General features: G+C 35.4%; 1 protein-coding gene across 2 annotated transcripts in view; it reads left to right on the top strand.

The window, feature by feature from the left end:
• vav3 (vav guanine nucleotide exchange factor 3) overlaps positions 1 to 20,367 on the top strand; it is a 159,000-nt gene that overhangs the window by 30,171 nt on the left and 108,462 nt on the right. For both annotated transcript variants that reach the window (XM_028434415.1, XM_028434414.1), the window contains exon 2: positions 1,842 to 1,958. In XM_028434415.1, coding sequence (XP_028290216.1) covers positions 1,842 to 1,958 — 117 coding nt within the window. The remainder of the gene's footprint in view (positions 1 to 1,841; positions 1,959 to 20,367) is intronic.

Raw genomic sequence — 20,367 nt, 5'->3', positions numbered from 1 at the left:
CAGATGATTTACAGAAGCTGCGACGTTTCGAGATCACGTTGAAATTTAACATGTTTGCTCCACTTGTTATAGACCCTCAGCTACCTGTTTTACAGATAAAATACCATGGAAACATGTGATATGGTCCTAAACATGTCAGGGTTTAGTCTGAGTCATAGAGATATTTACATTTCCTTCAATTTAGTTTTGTACAAAATTCTGTGTGAATGAAATTTGCCATATTTATCAATTTTCAAGAGATTAATCACCTGTTCTCTGGTGGAAAAATAGCATGTAAACGCATGATATTGTCCCAAAACAAAATCTGCATGTGAGTTAGTGCTGTACGACATAACGATAAACGTCAACTGTACGACACAACCCTCTTCTGATTATATCCTTATTTTTAGTGATGCACCAAAAACACTTTTCTCATCAAAACAGAATGCGTTGACGAGACGAAACACTGTGGTAATCGCGCGTATGTCACGATACGAGCCATGTTCCAATCCATCTGAGCACTAAAGCCTCTTCTAAGCAGAGGTCGAGATGGAGCATGGAGCGTAAAAATCTAAGCTACGCATCAGCAGCGTGAATCCGGTTTTAGAGTAGAGCACACGTTTCGCAGAGATCCTCTGCACTTTATCACCACTGTACTTGGTCCACGTTATAAAGATTATTACTTGGAAACATGTCGTTTAAACTTTTCATTGTGTTGTATATATCAAATATGGGTTCTATACATAAATGGGAGAAAGATAACAGAAAATTCCCATTAATTTCATGTAATTTAAAATAAATACTCTAATGTGATCAAGGCTGAACGATTAATTGCATTTGCGATATTATCGCGATTTTCTTGGCTGCAAATTTTTTTCTTTTTTTTTCTTGTACTGTCCTGATAAGTTCAGAGTGTTTAAGAAGTGCAGTCCACATGTTTACATGTTTCATGTTAGATATGTTGAAGAGGTAAAGCCACAGATTTGTTTGCTTTATTGTTGTAATCTGTGCTTTCATTAAAAATTTTAATAAATCTAAAATTGTTTATTATGAAACAGATTGATTCACTGCTTGAAAAATACATGACAAGAGGACCATGAAAAATAATCGCATATTAAATCTCAATCGCAATATTGAGGAAAAATCACAATTAATTTTCCAAAATCGTTCAGCCCTAATCTGGATATATAGACAGTTTATCGTTATCAGGATATAAAAATGTGTCCATATTGCACAGGAGTAACGTGAGACATCAGTTTGTCATATTTGAATTTTAAATAACAAAAAGTTAGAGGTTCTGCATATCAGTTGTGTGTATATGGATTTTCCTGTAAATGTTAATAAAAAGGCTTTGTATTTTATGGTAAACTCAGACCTTGGTGTACATTTTTTATAACACATAACCGTGCAGATATTACGTCACTGTCTCCTTATAACCTTTAACTGAATGTTTGAACTGAAATAAGCCCCTCCCACTAGCAGTATTTAGACAGAGATGGAATCTTTGCCATTAATAATCCTGTTAGCTAAAATAAGGCTTTTAGATTTACAGTACATCCAACCATTGTAGTCTTACATTCCTGCTGCCAATGCCAGCTACACCTCCGTATATACGTTATAGTGAATTAAATCTTCTTTTTTACCATTTTCCACCTTTGTGCTGTCACATTTTAGCCTCAGATTCATAGTATTAATGAAAGAAGATGCTCTCGTGATGTTAATAAACGCTGATTCATTTTTTTGCTTTAAAGCTTATGCTCCTCTCGTGTCCTCATTAGAGCAGAAACACACACACAGGTACACAAAGAGTAGAATCATGAGGGAATAACTGTATTATATCATGTTTTTGATTTCCTTAACAGTTTCTCTGCCTGAAGAACATCAGGACCTTCTTGGCAGCGTGCAGCGACACTTTTGGGTTGAAGAAGAGCGAACTGTTCGAGGCCTTCGACCTGTTTGATGTCAGGGACTTTGGGAAGGTAGGACTCATTGCATGGTAGTTACATGGTAGTTACATCAGGGTTCCCACGGATCCTTAAACAGTCTTAAAAAAAAGCCTTAAAGTCCGTGTAAAGCAGAAATAAACAATAAACGTGTCATTAACCACTGAGCCACATTTGAAAGATGAAAAAAATTGCTAAGTATATAAAATTAGGTCTCAAAATCATAAAAATAAAAAATTACTTCTCTGTGCTCTGAAACACTGGGGGCGTGTCAGTTAGAGACGCTGGAACCACGCCCACACGGTGTGAAAGCGGCTCCAGCGTCGATAGTGCTTCTCCCTTATCCAAAAGTACTTGGATCAGGCCAAACAAGGTGTCAGTGGAGAGGTCTGCTCCGCCCGAGTCCGAATATGTGCATCTCTCCTGGGTAGAGTCAGATTTGCGCCCACTAGAGCCGAAAAATTAATTTTGGTGTAAAAAAGTGCTAATTTCATAGAAAAAGCGGACGCAATTTATTCCCGAGTCCGAATATGTGGTTTGTTTTCAGCTAAGGGCCGAATTGCGCCGCTGGAAGGGCAGAAGTTTGGTGTGCTTCAGCAGCAGGGTCGGGCTAATGCTAATGATGGCTCTATTAAGTAACGAGGCTATTGACAAATTTGAAACACGGTTTGTGAAGCCCAGCTCTACAATTACATTATAATTGGTTGAATGGCTTTGCACATGTTTTAAGGAATACATTTATGATCTATTTAAAGTGTTTAGAACAAAATGTCTGAATTTGCTTTACACTGACTTTAATAGTCATTAAAATGTCTTAAATCAATGTTTAAAAAGTTTTACATTTTAACACAAATGTATGATTTTATTAAAACATCAAAACAGTGATGTGGTTATAGCAAGACTTGAACATTTCTTAATGGCTTTTTTTTGGGGATTTTAGTTGTTTTATAGATTTCTGGCTATTTTTGTTATCATCTCGTGTGTTTTGAATCATTTTTTATTCTTTTAGTCTGTTTTTTTTGTATGTATTTTTCTGTCATTTTGTGTTTTTTTGGGGCTGCCAGTTGTATGTCTGCACTAAACCCTGGAAAATGTACCCTAACCCTATGTGATTACTGTGCCATTTACCCCCCCTCCCCCCCCATTGGTTTTACTGTGAAGTTGGTCCTACATTTAATTTCATGGTGGTTACATGGTAGCTCAGATTAAGGCTACTATCCTCTGCCTCCAAACACTGCAGTAGAGAATTAACAAAGCACTTCCACTCTTTGCTGTGTTTGTTCTAAAGTTATAGAACTTGGTCAAACGTATTTATTGAAGACAAATCCACGGGGATTGAAACTTTAAATGAAAGTTTTTTTTTTTTGTTGCTTCTACAAAAGTTGTTACATAACTTAGACTATTTCAGCTGATTTTCAGAATATTCTACCAACAAATGAAACTAATGTTAACTTAAAAAGATGAAGACAAATATAGTGTAGGCCTCATAGATCAATAAGTCAAAGATCATTTTCTCCAAAAAAAGATACTCTCTTATTGATATTGTTGGAACAGTTTGTGCATTGCATTGTGGGAATTGGAGTCCTGTAGATGAGCCATTCTCAACCTTGGGGTCAGAACCCCGTTTGGGGTTGCTAAACACTTGGAGGGGGTCACCAGAGTACTTCAAGAAACTAGGAATATTTTCTGAACAATTTGAGCCCATTTTTGCTTATTTTTACCCTTTTTCTGCAACTACACCAAACTTGCTATATTTTAACCTATTTTCATCACTTTTTCTTGTGATCTAAAAAGCTACTAAATGATCTAAAAAGCTGATAAATGATGAAAAGCTACTAAATGATCTAAAAATCAGGCTGAATGTTTCACTCCAATAGAAAACAATGAGATATTTACAGGCAGTGGGGCCATGTGACATCATCAATCACCTGATTTCAAGATGGAGGAACACAGGCTCTAAAACTGTAAAGTAATCCCATTTTTAAAAGGTAATTAAATGAATATGGTCCATAATAATGTGTTTTGTTAGACATAGATCTACTAATAAGGACATTTCAAAGGTTTTAGGACAGATTTGTAAAAATAGAACACGAGAAAAACTGATCCCAGCATTCACTGATGAAATGTAAAAAAAAAAGCCTTAATGGGCCTTTTTTCTGTTTCTTTAGAAAGAATTAAAGGTTTACATTTACATTCCCTCATCTACAGAAGTAAATCAAATCCCTGCCAGCGAACAGAGAAAGTTTGCCAGTGGTCCGACTGTGTTTTTAATTATAAATGACAGATTGAATAGATGACTTAATTGGCTCGGGTATGTGCAGCGAAGAAGAACATAAAAGCAGAGATAAAAATAACGCCTCTTTTTTCCCCCTGTTTCTTTTAAAAGAATGAATAATCCTAAGAATAGAGAGCACGATTTGTACAACAAAAGATTTTCGTTTTGTTAAACGTCAGCATAACGAGGCATCTTCAGGTTTGTTCATTAACTATTAATTCATTAGAGGGTTCACATGGAGGTTCATTATTATACCCGTTCACCACAGTTACCCACGCATCCCATTTCACATTCTATTGTCTCTCATTAGCATCCTCTTAGACGTGTTTTGCATGTGATTAGATGTGAAAAGCAAAGAGCGTGGTTACGTTTCCATCCAACCTCTAGCTGCGGAAACAAAACCCTGTCATTCCGTAAATGCCTAGTGTGCATTAGGACCCACCGCCTCAGCTCCCCCCCGCCACATCTAATTAAGCCTCCCGGGGAGCTGTCAGTGTGCCGCAGAGGCCTGTGAAAGCAGCAGACCTCAGGGCAGGCTTTTAACCCCTCATAAAGGCTTCACTTTCAGGCATTTCCAGCCTCACCAGAGGAAGCCCTTAAAGTGCTGATTCATGTTGATGGTTTCACCTCTAGCTTGCGAGCTTTAGGAGTGTTTAAGACTGTGTTTATTAGAACCTGTAACTAATGACTGGAGGAAATATTACATTACATGTTTTGATCTTCTGTTATTAGATTAAAGGCAACGTTTACCACTAAAGTCCATTAGTTAAGACACAGTGTAGACCTCAGATATCAATAGATCAATAGATCAATACATTATTTGATCAAAAAGAGGAGTAAAAGGTTGAAATTGTTCCCCGAAAGACTTTTTTTATCACCATTGTAAACACTTATTGACAATGTTGGAAAAGTTTGGTGCATTGCATTGTGGGATGTGGAGTCCTGTCGACCAGCCATTCTCAACCTTGGGGTCAAGACACCATTTGGAGTCACGAGACACTGGCAGGGGGGCGTCAGATATGTCAGAATATTTTTTGAACAATTTGAGCCCATTTTTGCTTATTTTTACCATTTTTCTGCAGCTACACCAAACTCGCCATATTTTAACCTGTTTTCATCACTTTTTCTTGCCATATTTTTGCTCCTTTTAATGCATTTTTGCTACATTACTCTCATTTCTGACACTTTTCCATCACATTTCAATGTCTTTTCTGCACATTTTTTCCATTTTCAAGACATTTTCAGCACTTATAAACCTTTTCTACCATTTTTCCACCTAATGTCACATGTGGTGAACCATTATTGTAATTTTTAACCTCTTTTCACCATATTTCATGGTTATTGAAGCATGGCTGCCATTTGCTAGTGCTTGATTGTGTGACAGTGAATTAACATTCATGAATTAATACTTTATTACCCCTCAGTTCAGTGGATCTCACGATTGGTCAGATTGAATCTTAGCGTTGGCGTTCCTCGCCTGGCTGTAGCTCACTTGTTTTTTTTTTGTTTTTTTTTTGAAGCAGTAGTAGCTGCTGAATAAAACACAAGCCATTTGTTTAAGAGAGAGAGTGCGTGTGTGCGCGTGTGCGTGTTAATGTGATTAGAGTAGTGCTGCAAACCGCTCTCTGGTCTCTCAAGTGGAACGCAACAACATTGAACTTCTCAAATCTATCTTCCTAAAAGCTTTGAAAGGGCAGCCAAGGTGGAGCTTTGTAGAAAACACTGTGTGTGCGTGTGTGTGTGTGTGCACGACGCTGAAGCATTGTGCGGTTCAAACGGGATCTCCACAGCGCTGTCAGTGGCAGATAAACAGGATTTCACGTGTGCAGCAGGTCCTTTTGTAGCACGGTCCTCCACATTGGTGTGAACATCTGGTTCACACATCTGTCTGACAGATACACGAGGGCTTCAGGGTCTGCTGGGAGACGCACAGCTGGAAAACAGACAGATCACATGGTCTAGTGTGCTGTTCTATGTGCACTTTATCATTTTACATTTGTTTCTTATTGTTGCTTTGCAGAAAAATAATCTGATCGCTGAGGGTTTTTTTTTTTTTAATAATCTGGCAACAGATAAAATGATAAAATCAGAGTTTGGAATGAAGGTTGCAACAAAAGCACACAAGAACCACATTTACTTAGCCTTGATCGATATCCCAGTTTTTGAGTTTTCCATTTTTATGCCTTACCTCCGATTTGGGATGTTTTTCAGATTTCTTCATTTTTTACTCTAGTCTTGTCCCCGTCTAAGTGTGTTTATCATATTTGCACTATTTTTCAGGGTCCTACCAAAGCTTTATCTACTTTTCTCCATTTTTTTATGCCTTACTATAGCCTTAACCCAGATTTTTTTTAAACAATATTTTTATTGAACCTTTTTAAACAGTATCAAACAAAGACAAATATATAAACAATAGAAAATATACAACAAATACACAAACAGTTCAAATAAAATGCTCAACACAGCAACGCGTCTTAAAACACCTTGTTGTTCAAGAAAATCTAATCATTGTTTCCATACACATTTCTCTCCTTTACCTCTGATGATATAAGTGAGTTTCTCCAACACAATGCAGGATGCCATCTCTTTCACCCATACACTTATTGGAGGTTTATCTATTTTTATTCACGCTAAAGCAATCCTCCTCCTGGCCTGCAGGAGTCTGAAGTTAATTATAATGTTATAAGACTAACAATGATTGGAATCAATCTGACTGACATATTACAGTTACACACTTGTGGAAAACTTTGGCACAGTTGTGTCAAAGTGGGCTTGAACTTTTTTGTATAAAAATGTGTATTTTTTGTCTAATGTTTATTATTATCACCAAACTTGCTGTAGTTGATGTCCAATATTTTTGCTTTTATAGCCTTCGATAATGACAATTGGCTTTACATTTGATGTAAATCTCTAGTTTTTTTTTGGGCGGACTACAGATTTCTGTATTTAAAACATGATTTATTGTCACTCAGTATCATATATTTCCAAAATTGTACATCATCTGTAACCACTAAGGGTCCTACTTCAATCTGAACAAAAATTAACCATGTACAGTAGGTCATGGAAAAGCTTACAAAAACCTTATTTGTTATGGGTATGTGATTTTCGGAGAAAAGTGGCTTGGGCTTAAGAGGTTAAGTTTTTCATTACGGTGATGACCAGATGAATGGCTTAACGGTCTGTAGTGGTCACTATTCATGTCAGTTTACGCATTTGCACTTTCTTTCCGTTTCATTGTCTTTCCCAGTTCAGACCTAAATACAGGCTAATAAACTTCCAGGAATCACGTTGAACTTATTTAATACGGTTCATAGAGTTGAGTATTAACGCCAGATATTAGATTTCCAGCCTTTTGGTACACTTCCTAAAACTCAACCACCCGTTTTCCAGTGAAAAGTCCATCATATTAAGTCAGATTCTGCAATAGAATTGACATCTCCGTTTTTTCGCAATAAATCATTAGCAACAAAATTCTCTCTAATGTGCTTTGATCCAATAGATAAGACACTTCTAACACTCGCACTGTCAGTGGATACTTTGGGTCCAAACATCCATGTGTTTGCTAGCTGTTAGCGTTAGCTCCATCAGGTTCAAATCAGTCTAAAGACTAAAGACTAAAGGTTCTTGAAACATTCCTTCAGCGTTCTGATGAGCTAATCTGTTGGTTTGTATTGGTTTACATGATGGAAACATTAGTCGTGACTAACTTCTCCATTTCAAAATAGAAACCAAGTGCTGACGGGAGATTTCTACACTCACTGTCACGTGATGGACTGGCTTTTAACAGCTTGCAACAAATGTTGCAAATGTTGTATTTTTTCTTCTTTGGAAAAGGTTTTCTGAGTGTGATTAAAAGTAAGGAACTATTCCTGTTAAACTGCAACATGAGTGATTAAAGAATGCCTACTTTGGCCAAATAAAATCCGATTTCAAATAAAGTAAAAAAAAAAATATGAAAATATGTTTCCATTAACAAGACATGAGGTATTACACCTGCTATCATCAGGAGAGATTTGTATCAAAACTATTCACACAAATATATCCAAAATATATTTATGGATTTATGTATGAATGAATTTACATTTTATTTATTTGTGCATGTATTCATCAGTGAATCTTTCATCAAACTGCGTTATGTTTGTCTTATACATGCATTGAATTTTAAGACAATAAACAAGCACACTTTCACAAGCAGAATTGGAGATACATATTACAAATGATGATTACTAACTTCAGCCATCAGAGCATGTCAGTGCACTGTTTAAGGGAGAGTAAATGTCTTTTACATTAGTAAAGCTCTTCTTCTCTGCTTTTTTAAATTCTTTTCCTGTAAACAAAAGAGGTTTACATCAACATCTTTAACATTTCCTGGTTTTTTAGAGCAAACAAAAACAGCAAAAGCTGTCATTTTGTAAATGCGGTAAAAAGCTGCTAAATGATGTAAAAAGTTGTTAAAGGATCTAAAAAGCTACTTAATGATCTAAAAAGCTGCGAAATGATGTAAAAAGCTGCTAAATGATGTAAAAAGTTGCTAAATGATCTAAAAAGCTGCTAAATTATGTAAAAAGCTACAAAATGATGTAAAAAGCTGCTAAATGATCTAAAAAGCTATAAAATGATGTAAAAAACTGTTAAAGGATCTTGCTTTTAAATAAAATGTATTATTATTATTATTATTATTATAAAAAGGTTCTAAATGATGGAAAAAGCTGTTAAAGGATCTGCTTTTACATAAAATGTATTATCATTATTATTATTATAAAAAGCTACTAAATGATGTAAAAAGCTGTCAAAGGATCTAAAAATCCACTAAATGATCAAAAAAGCTACTAAATGGTGTAAAAAGCTGCTAAATGATCTAAAAAGCTATAAAATGATGTAAAAAACTGTTAAAGGATCTTGCTTTTAAATAAAATGTATTATTATTATTATTATTATTATTATTATAAAAAGGTTCTAAATGATGGAAAAAGCTGTTAAAGGATCTTGCTTTTACATAAAATGTATTATCATTATTATTATTATAAAAAGCTACTAAATGATGTAAAAAGCTGTCAAAGGATCTAAAAATCCACTAAATGATCAAAAAAGCTACTAAATGGTGTAAAAAGCTGCTAAAAGATTTAAAAAGCTGCTATTAAGTACATTTAGAAGGTTTTTGTGTTTGTTAATGTAGACATCACCTTTAAAATACCTAGCAGGGCAAAACAGTACTTAATAATAAGTAATAGCCAAGACATATATACAGACAGTGTGAAGGTTATACATTCCATTGATTGTTTCCTCCTCCTCTTCCTCTGACTTTGATGAATGTCTCTGAAGGCTAATGCACGTCCGGTCCGGGTTCTGCCACCTCATCATTCGTCCCTCGTGTCTCTTTCCTTTGTCCTTCACTTGTGCTCCCACTAGCAGGTATCATGTGTCTGCTAGCTACCAGCTAATGGATACTCCACCAGTTTGACCTGCAGGAACACTGGACCTCTAACGGGTCAATACTGTATATTGTATTGTGTGGGTTCTGACCTTTTATGAAACGTGGTTGTTGCAGAGATCACGAGTGTTTCCAGTAGAGAGTGGGAGGTTTGACTCCTTATCCCAGGAGGTTCACACACACTGTGGTTGCAAAGGGAGGAGGATGTCAGAGAGGTGATGTGATCTGTCAAAATAACAATGTTCACTTCAGTTGTAATGTGTGTGTTAGCTCACAAACACACACTAAATAATGAGGACGTGGGTGGCAATCTCTGTCTGTGGTGCAGCGTTACAATGGTGTCGATTGGAAATACAAACTAGAGCGAGTCAGCAGCTATTTATATTCTATAGACAGGAGAACGGTGGTAGAAATCAGGCCTGGTGCTTGTTATGGGAATGCATCATCGTTTGTTTGTCGCGTCGTAATTGGGAAAGAAATTAAATCCGAAGTGCTTTGATAAAGAACCTTTTCTCCAAATCGTGACATCTCACTAAAGAACTACCACGATCAATTTCCTGTCAAAATGGATCAATTGCTTTATTTAAACAGCAAGAAAACCGGTCAAAAAGTAGCAACAAATTACATCTTTTGGAGCAGTTTACATCAGATGAACAAAATTACTAAAGAAATGTATAAAATTACAGAAATATACACAAAAAGAAACGTATGTAAAACAACAACAGAAAGATTAACCAAAAAAACAGACAAGACGACAATCCACAAAATAACAGATCTATTTACAAATTGACTAAAAAATACAAAAATGGACAACAAAAATAACAATAATACATGAAATGAAAACAGAAATACACAAGAAAACCAGAACAATTTAAAAAAGTACAACAAAAGACGACAACAAAAACTACATTTAAGTAAATTAAACCACTACACAAATGCACAAAAGTCACCCCTAAAACATAGAAAAACACACAAAGCCTTGGTTGCTTTCCTGTGTTACTGCTCACACGACGACGACAAAAATTCACAAAATGAGAGAAAATATATATTAAAAGACAAAAACAAAAACACACAAAAGAGCAGAAAAATGTGTGGAATGACACCAAGAACATACAAAATGGCAACAAATCTTCACAAAATGAGAGGAAAATATATTAAATGACACCAGGAACACAGAAAAAGTGCGGAAAATAAATGACATGAAAAACGCACAAAATGACAACAAGAAAAATGATTAAATGATACTAAGAACACACAAAATGACATCACAACTCACAAAATAAAAGACAAATGTATAAATAACACAAAGAACACTCAAACAAACAAATAAAAAAAAAAAAATCACTTAACGACAGAAAAATATTTGAAATGACACCAAGAACACATTTTAACGTGAAAAACACAAAAAGACAAAAATGATGATAATGCACAGTTTGGTCTTTATTCTAATGCTTACATGAATGTTGATCATGTGACCCACAGATCAGATACAATCACATCTTTGTGGCCCCGCCCACAGTGATAAACTTTGCTCATCCCTTGTTTACATGTTCAGTGAAGTTCAAAATGATCCGTATTGTTAAAAGAAAGTATTTCATCAGTCCTGGTGTGACCTGGATCTCTATTGTGTGTAAACATGGCTCCAAACCTGCCCTTGTTATTCTTAATGATGTACAGTAGAACGTGATACACACAGAGCCAATGATGGTACAAAACAAGCTTCTTAACACTTATAATCAAAGCTCAAAGCGTCACCTAAAACATTACCGTTTCATCATTTTCTCATATTTAGATACTTTACTGCTTTTAAACATCCTGAAATCATAACGAAACATGATAAATATGGTTAATAAAGGCAACTACTCCTATTCATTTTACTCTTTATATGCTTTAGAGAATTTAGGTAAACTGGATTCTTAAGATGAAATTACGCAACTTTACGTCGCCACCCGTTTAACAGGAAAAATACCATGAAAATGTGGAAACATTATTTATGAAACATTTAATTATCACCAACCAGAGAATCGACCAGAAATTCTGCACGGAACCCTGCACAGCGTGTGATTGTCAATGTTTCTACTGTGACCTGTCACCAGATAAACTGATCACTAGTTCAGCTAATACACCATCAGATAAACCTGTTTTTGTACCAGAGCCTTTTCTACGGAAGAGTACTAGGGACAATTTTGATGGAGAAAATATTTTTGTGCAAATCAAGAATAATGTCGAAATTAAAGTTGAAATTTTGAGAATAAAGTTGAAATATAATGTTGAGATTAAAGTAAAAAAGACAGGATTATAGTCAAAATTTCAAAAAATGAACTCCAAATACAATATTGTGATAAAAGTTGAAAGTTTGCTAATAAAGTAAAATCTACAGAAGCTGACCAGGGTCAATTATTTTTGAAATTTTGACTTTAATCTCGGCATTCCATTTCAACTGTTATCTTGACATTTCAACTTTAATCTCAACATTTCAACTTTAATCTCAACATTTCAACTTTAATCTCAACATTTCGATTTTAATCTCAACATTTCGACTGTATTCTTCATTTGCACAAAATTATTTTCTCCATCAAAATTGACCCTAATCCTCTTCTGTGTCTTTTCACATTTGAATACAGTCATAATAATCTGAACCAACACATTAAAAACACACTTCAGATGAAGCTCTGTGTTGTCACAGGATAACATGATCACCAGTCGAACCGTAACACAGATTATTAGCATACCTATTTGTCAGTTTCTCACACTTTCTACACATTCAATCACATGTTTTCCGGTGAAAAATTGCGTGTAAATGTGTGATAATTTCCTGAAACATTCATGTGAGGTGTTTGTGTGTGATTCTGGGGCCAGAAAAAAAAAATTGCCACATCTTTTTTTCTGTTTCGAAACAAGAATTTCAGTGTTTTTGGTCAAGTTTTTCACAATCATGGAAGATGGGAGTTCCTAACAAAGTACAATTTTCAGTGATGTACTTATCTGTGCATGTTGTGTCCCAGTTAATTGTCAGCTACGGTAGAACTACTTTACAGGAACACTCACACCTTTATTAAAAATGTATCTGATAATAAATTGTTAAACATTTCCACATCAGGTTGAAACGTGCTCATCTGGATTGTTTAACGTTGGTTTGTGAGTTACGGCATTGATTAATAATTAAAAACCTTTTCTTTTAAAGTTCTTCTTGGTTTGAATCTAACTACACGTTGGGACTTGTTTTGTTCTTGTGCAGTAATAATAATAATAACTAGAATTTTTGCATTTCCTGAAGAAAATGCAAATGAGGATGCATGTGCTGGCCCGCGTCGCACTACATTAGCATAGCATTAACCGAGCAATAGCCTTAACGTTGTAATAACTGAGCAACAATCGCTTTAAAGGTTGAAAAAGGTTGAAAAAGGTTGAATGGTTTGGATCAGTTTCAAAATGGCCGACGATGAAGAGGGTCAAAGTGCACAAGAGGGTCTAAAAGGTTCGAATTTTCAATGTAAGTGGAAGAGAGCAAAAAGTTTCACGAGAAATAACTCAAAAAGTTGAAAAGTTTTGAAAAAGCTGGAAGATAGCAGAGAAGTGCAGAATTTTCTGAAAAGTTTGATACCTCAATTGTTGAAATTGGTTTAAAACTGTGGGACGAGTTTGAGTGGACGGAAGAATAATAACATAATAATAAAGGGGAACGAATACAATAGTGAGGATGCCAATGCATCCTCACTAATAATAATCCAAAGTTGAGCTCGGTGCTCATTAAAAGTGAAACGATCAGGCATCTCACACTCTGTGGCTCTCATTTATCAAACGCGTGAAAAACTAGTGTAAATCTGAGTTCATGTTGTGTCGCACGACACGACCATTGTGTGATTTATCTAGCATTTGTTATCTGATCCAAATGATCAGGTGTTAATAAATGCGGCGGCTGAATTTTATCGTCATTAACATGTTACGCCCTTAAATCTTCCTGGTTCGGAGGCCCCGCCCACTGAGGTCAAACAAAAAAAAAAGAAATATTTCCAAGATGAAAATCAGCATCTTCATCTCTGAGGAGTAGCAAAACAAAGATGTGCTTCATGAACGCGTGAAAACTGGACTTAAAGGATCTCATGTAAACGCTCTGTGGAAGAGGATCAGATACTGAGCAGGTGAAGTCTGCCCCCCTGTGTGCGCTGCATACAACTTCACAGCAGAGATCCTGCAGACACACAGGGAAATATGACCTTCATATCAGCATCAGTTGTACGCAATAAAAAACACATTAAAATAAATTATTGAAACCCTGAAAAAAGCCTTAAGAATTATTAAATATTGTCCATTGACTGTGTTTATTATGCCTTTAGCCAGTTTCACCTGTACTTCATCATATTACTGATGAAGTTGATGGTATTCTTTATATTTTAAAAGCATAAATGATACACAGCAGCGTTTATTTGGTCCAATACAGAGCAGAAGCAGCACAGCACTCCTGTGTGTTGAACCGCTCCTCCTCCTCGGATGTTAGCGGAGTTTATTAGCGGGGTCATACGGCATTCTTCAGTGGATGGAAAACCAAAAAAGTGGTATAATTAGGGTTAGGGTTCAGTCTCACTCAGATTATCGTACTTGAGGCCAGCACTTGACAGATCTGATCGTACCGTATGATCACGCACGTCGTACGCTCAGATCTGAACGTATGAACGGTTAATAAATGCGGGCCTGTGTAGGCGTCCTTGTTGTTTGCCTGCTCGGGTCAGACCGTAGCTGTAGCTGTAGCCGTAGCTGAGGTGATTTTAAAGCTTTGGAGCTGAAAGCTCTGTGTGGATAATTCATGAACTCATGGTAACTAGCTCAGCTGGAGCTGTTCTGCACTGTTTTTAGGCTTCCTCAAGCTCCAGTACACACACACACACACACACACACACACACACACACACACACACACACACACACACACACACACACACACACACACACACACACACACACACACACACAGCTGGCTCTGTGCTCACAGGCTGAACCACTGGATTGTCTCTCTGGATGTTTTGGGGCCAGTCTTTGATGGTTGCAGATGTCAGTGTGATTCCTCTCTTTGAGAATCATTGCTTTTTTCTACTACTGTGAACTCCTCCTTCCTCTCCACCAAACACAGCTCATGCATTTCATAACACGCCATAATAAAAAGATACAGTGCTGCACGGGACTGGATAATACAAAGAAACGTGACATTTTACTGAACTTAGTTTGGATCAAAAACATGAAATGTAGCAACAGATTGTCCGATATTTAAAACATCACACATGCTTTTTGGAGAGTGTGTGTGTGTGTGTGTGTGTGTGTGTGTGTGAGAGCTGCAGTGATCCCCCTCCGGGCTCTGACTCATCTGAACGAGCAACAGGAAACAGGAAGAGGAAACGGTCACCTCTCAGCCCTGCTGAGGCTGTTTTCGGCTCCCACCGTCAACTCGTCAACTAATGAGGTCAAACGTTATCTCAGGTGGACGTGGATCACAGCCCCGTTTCTGTTCCTGGTGGACTTTGGTTCTTATACCTCTATCTATAATAAAATAAAAGCTTCGTATTTACATGTAATATTTGATTTGCACAGCTTTACGGATATCCCGAAACAAACCAGAGTACGACCTATTCAGTTTAGTGTTTCCACCATTAACACAATAACAATAGTAGTGTTCATAGCAATTTTATTTTGAAAGGCAACATAAAAATATATTCTTTCTTAATTAAGTCTAAACATAAAGGATAAATGAAAGCCTTTTTAAAAATATGAGGTCAACTGACACATTTCTTCTATGGTTTCCTAAATCAGGGGTTCTCAACCTTTAGGTCATTTGAGGTTGCTAGACACTTGGAGGGGGTCGCCAGATGCCTTCAACAAACTAAGAATATTTTCTGAACAATTTGAGCCCATTTTTGTTTATTTTGACCCTGTTTCTGCAACTACACAAAAACTTTCCATATTTTAACCTATTTTCATCACTTTTTCTTGCCATATTTTTGCTCCTTTTAATGTATTTGTGCTGCATTACTCCCATTTCTGACACTTTTACATCACATCTGCACATTTTTTTCCAACTTTCAATACATTTTCAGCACTTTTGAACCCTTTCCACCACTTTTCCACCTAAAGTCACATATGTTGACCCATTATTGTCACTTTTAACCTCTTTTCACCAGATTTCATGCATGTTTTTTTTTTGCCAATTTAACCACATTCACGATTCACCCTCCCCAAAATAGAGGTTCCAGAGAGCAGGGACCCCCACTGTACCTGAAGGTGGTTGAACATTGAAGAACAGTCATATGGAGACAGGGCCATTTATAAGGGGGAATAAAGGGGAGAGATATTTGGGGTTCATCCATAAAGTCAGCAAAATGATGGTTCATTGTTCTATGAATCTGTGATAAACACATTTATTTATTCATCTGAATATTATCCACTGTTATCCAGGAACGTTTATTATTATTATAATCATCATAAAGATGGAAATCATTGTTTTAATCACAAATAAAATGGGTTAAAGTGACGAAAAATGGTGGAAAAGGTGGTGAAATGGGATTTTAAAAACCACAGAAATTGTTTAAAAGTTGTAAATTAAAGTGGGTAAAAACAGACAGAAAAAGTGGTAAAAAGGGTTCAAAGTGTCAATATTTGCCTAAATATAGCAGAAATTGTGTGTGTGTGATTCATATAATGTTAATTGGCAAAAAATAATCATGAAATATGGTGAAAAGAGGTTAAAAGTGACAATAATGGGTCAACATATGTGACATTAGGTGGAAAAGTGGTGGAATGGGTTTATAGGTGTTGAAAAATGCATTTGTATTTCATGGAGAAGTGTCAGAAATGGGAGTAATGTAGCAAAAATGCATTTAAGGAAGCAAAAATATGGCAAGAAAAAGTGATAAAAATAGGTTAAAATATGGCAAGTTTGGTGTAGTTGCAAAAAATGGCCAAAGATTGTGTAAAAGGTGGTGAAATGGGATTTTAAAAACCACACATCTTGGTTAAAAGTTGCTAATTAAAGTGGGAAAAAACGGACAGAAAAAGTGGTAAAAAAGGTTCCAAGTGTCAATATTGGAACATAATGGTCATGACAAATTGTAAATGTGGTTAAATTGGCAAAAATTAACATGAAATATGGTGAAAAGAGGTTAAAAGTGACAATAACGCATCAACATTTGTGACATTAGGTGGAAAAGTGGTGGAAATGGTTTATAAGTGCTGAAAATGTCTAGAAAGTGGAAAAAATGTGCAGAAAAGGCATTAAAATGTGATGGAGAAGTGTCAGAAATGGGAGTAATGTCGCAAAAATGCATTAAAATGGACAAAAATATGGCAAGAAAAGGTGATGAAAAAGGTTAAAATATGGTGAGTTCGGTGTAGTTGCAGAAAAAAAGTAAAAATACTGAAAAATGGGCTCAAATTGTTCAGAAAATATTCTTAGTTTCTTGAAGGCATCTTTTCAGTGAAATATCACCAACCAGCAAATAAAGCCCAAGTTTGGCATTTTCCCGTAGCATGAGATTTTAAGCAACCTTTGACCCATTTGTCTGTTCGCTACTCTCGCTAAACATTTAATCACCCCTTTTCTGTGAAAAAGTGTCGATTAAACGGATGATGTGGCCCTAAAACATGCATGTGAGGCATTTCTGTGTCTTATTGTAGCCTGATTTTAAATAAACAAGGAAAAATAATGCTTCATAAAGCCTATTCCGTTTCAGTGTCTGTGTGTTCCTGCCGTCGCTCTCCATTAAATCCTTCCACACATCTCACTTTATCTGGAACATAAACATGTGTTTTTACAAAGCTGCTGACAGTGCTTTTTCGACACCAAAAACTCCTCGTTAATAGATCAGATCCTATTGGTCGATGCAGCGTTTACGTCTGTGGAATCAGAGCCAATACTAGTGTGTGTGTGTGTGTGTGTGTGTGTGTGTGTGTGTGAGGTTTTATCACATCCTGCTGATTTAATGGATTACTAGTTCACTTTCTTTCTTTATATGTGGGCATAATAAAAGAAAAAGCCACTTTGACTTCTCACAGTAAATCTAGAATAGATTTGAGGTAATAATGAGTTATTTAATGACTTTCCCTGGAGCGTCTGAGTGATTATAGATGCTGACTTCTATTGTGCGTTGAATGAGATTGAGGTTACCTGTCAGGTGATTGGTCGGCCGTGGGCCAATCAGAGCTGATTTGAAGTGTGGCCACCGTTGGTCGGGATCAAAGATGGCACTGACTGTAAGTGTATACCCTCCTCCTCTCGCTCCTCGCTGTCCTACTTTCTGACACGTCTTTTCCCCCCACGCTGCAGCCTCACCATGTGAGTTTGTGTTACTAAGAAATACACAGAGATACACATGGCTATGTCTCACAGTGTTTCATGTTGTGTTTATTACAAATGCATCTGTCAGTGTGATACAAAATGACTCCAAAAAACACACAAAGTGATTCCAAAATACACAAGATGACTGCAAAAATACACAATGTTGACAGAAAAATGCACAAAATGAGAAGAAAACATACTAAATGACACCAAACGCATGCAAATGATACTAAAAACACACAAAACAATAACAAAAACACACAAAATAAGAGAAAAATATACCAAAAAAAACCTCCAGAAACACATATAATGACAGAATACAGAAACAACAAAAATACACAAAATGGCAATAGAAATATAGTAAATAATACCAATAAAGAACACGCAAAACAACAAAAACACACCAAATGAGAAGAAAATATACAAAATGGCACTAAAAACACAAAACAAAATAAGAGAACTATATATATATATATATATATATATATATAAAAAAAACCTCCAGAAACACATAAAATGAGAGAAAATATTACTAATTAACCCCATGAATACATAAACCACAAAAATACACAAAATGAAACACACAAAATGTGAAAAAAATCTACATAAACACATGAAACATTAACAAAAAGTCAAAAAAAGAGAGGAAATGTTTGATAAACTTGAGAAAATATAATTAATCATTCCCAAGAATACATTAACAACAAAAAAAATACTCAAAATCACAATGGAAACACACAGTCAGAAAAATATACAAAAAATACAGAAAATGAGAGAAAAATAAACAAAATGATTCCAGAAACACACTAAACAAGAAATAATCATACAAAATAATACTAAGAATACACAAAACAACAATAAAACACACACGAATTTATGAATTGATCCCAAAAACACACAAACCACAACAAAAATACTCACAGTACAAAAAGTAAAATCTTAATCAGATAAAATACTTTACATTAAGGCATTATTTGATCATTTTTTGTCGCATGAGATATTTTTCTCACCAGTTAGTTTTTGTGTAAGAGTTAGATCTTTTTTTACTTGTTTTAAAATCTCTTGGTTTTCTAGATGTTTGTGTTCTATTGGTAGATAATTAAGCTTATTTTAATTAATCTAATAATATGGTTTAATGCTTTGGAGTTTGGATTTTTAGTGTTTGACTGTGAATAATTAGATAAATACAGTTGAAACATTCATATCACCTGCATGTTTTTATATATATATATATATATATATACACAGTCACTAATACGATTACATTCCAAACCTTGTAACTAATGTTAATATTCTACATTTATGCGTCTTCTTCCTCTTCTTTTTCCTTCCAAAATAAGAGCTCCCTGTGTGCTCCTGTTGATAAATACAATAGGATTTAATATCAACCAGTGTGTTTGTGTAACAAGGATCCAGATGAGCACAGAGAACATGTGGCCAATGTTTTTTACAGATGTTCAAAGCGAAGGTGTGTTTTTTATTTTTTCTATATAAATAAATGCTGTGTTGCTTCCTGGAGGTGGAGGAGGCGTAGGCGTTTACGCTGTCATTCAAAGCACGTTGGATTTTAAAAACTATTATTCCTCCTCCGCAGTTTGAATCTCGTCTTTCCCCCTTTGAACTGTTACCGTGGTTACGTAACTACACATCACATCTGAGCAGCGACAGCATGGCCTCGAAATCCAAAGTGTAAATGTGGCGTACCTTCTTAGTTTCATCCAACACGTTTTAAAGACGATTTTAGGCAAAATTATGAAATTCTGAGCAACAGTGAAACAGTTGAGTTCATTAGTAAATAGAAACCTGTAGCTTCACTGGTTGACTAATGCAGTCACCTGTGTTTAAAGGCAGATTTCAAACAGCTGGCAAAAATTCAGTTATTAAGACAAAAATACCAAAACTAAACATATTGCATATAGACAGTATAGAGACATTGGTAATGTGTTTTTATTAATGATTTATTGGCTGAAAAACTGATGTTTAAAAATGACATTTTTTTTGCATTGACTCCAATTGTTAGTATGAGAGTGAAATTCAAAATGCTTTTTTTTTTTTTTTTTTTTTTAAATCACTTTTTGTGATGAAATTCTCCAAACATCATATACAAGAACTCAGATAAATGTTTAAAAATGTAAATGTTACATTTTATTGAACATTTTTAAATTTTTTTAAAATGTATTTATTTATTTTTTTTTAACAAAAAATGTCACATTTTGGGGAAATTTTTTTTCCAAAATTGTCACAATTTTTCCCACGTTAAAAAAATTCACAAAACGTTTATAATTTTTCCCCAAAAAAATTATGCAATTTTAAAAAAACAAACAAAATTTTTTCAACAAAATGTTCACGATATTTCACAAAACTTTTCAAAAATTAAAAAAAAGACTTCACATTTCCCTTCCAAAATTAAAAAAAG

The sequence above is a fragment of the Gouania willdenowi genome, chromosome 20, assembly GCF_900634775.1.
Source record: "Gouania willdenowi chromosome 20, fGouWil2.1, whole genome shotgun sequence".
Taxonomy (NCBI): domain Eukaryota; kingdom Metazoa; phylum Chordata; class Actinopteri; order Blenniiformes; family Gobiesocidae; genus Gouania; species Gouania willdenowi.
Note: the sequence above shows the minus strand (reverse complement) of the source record. Positions and strands in the feature narration are given on the sequence as shown.